Source organism: Antrostomus carolinensis, unplaced genomic scaffold (assembly GCF_000700745.2).
Source record: "Antrostomus carolinensis isolate BGI_N321 unplaced genomic scaffold, ASM70074v2 scaffold48852, whole genome shotgun sequence".
NCBI lineage: Eukaryota > Metazoa > Chordata > Aves > Caprimulgiformes > Caprimulgidae > Antrostomus > Antrostomus carolinensis.
Window position 1 is genome coordinate 1 of NW_010299760.1, and position 233 is coordinate 233.

Here is a 233-nt window from a genome sequence, read left to right on the forward strand (position 1 = left end):
CCCCAGCAGCCACCATCCTCTGCATCACCTCCTCCACCCTCCCGAACCGGCACCGCCCTGGGTTCTCCTTCAGCAGCTGATGGGAGCTGGTGGCCAGGACAGCCCCGCAGAGCAGAGTGGGATGCAGCTGCTGGGGACGGGCGGCAGCGCTACCTTGTCGTGGCGGATCAGCAGGGATGACTTGGAGCCCAGCGTGGAGAGGATCCCCGCGATTTCCACCGCGATGTAGCCGG

General features: G+C 67.0%; 1 protein-coding gene across 1 annotated transcript in view; it reads right to left on the reverse strand.

The window, feature by feature from the left end:
- Positions 1–153: 153 nt before the first annotated feature.
- LOC104521023 (glutathione reductase, mitochondrial) overlaps positions 154–233 on the reverse strand; it is a gene marked incomplete at both ends in the record, with an annotated part of 1,426 nt that continues 1,346 nt past the window's right edge. The window contains one exon of the mRNA XM_029083731.1: positions 154–233. This exon is cut by the window's right edge and continues 28 nt beyond it. Coding sequence (XP_028939564.1) covers positions 154–233 — 80 coding nt within the window.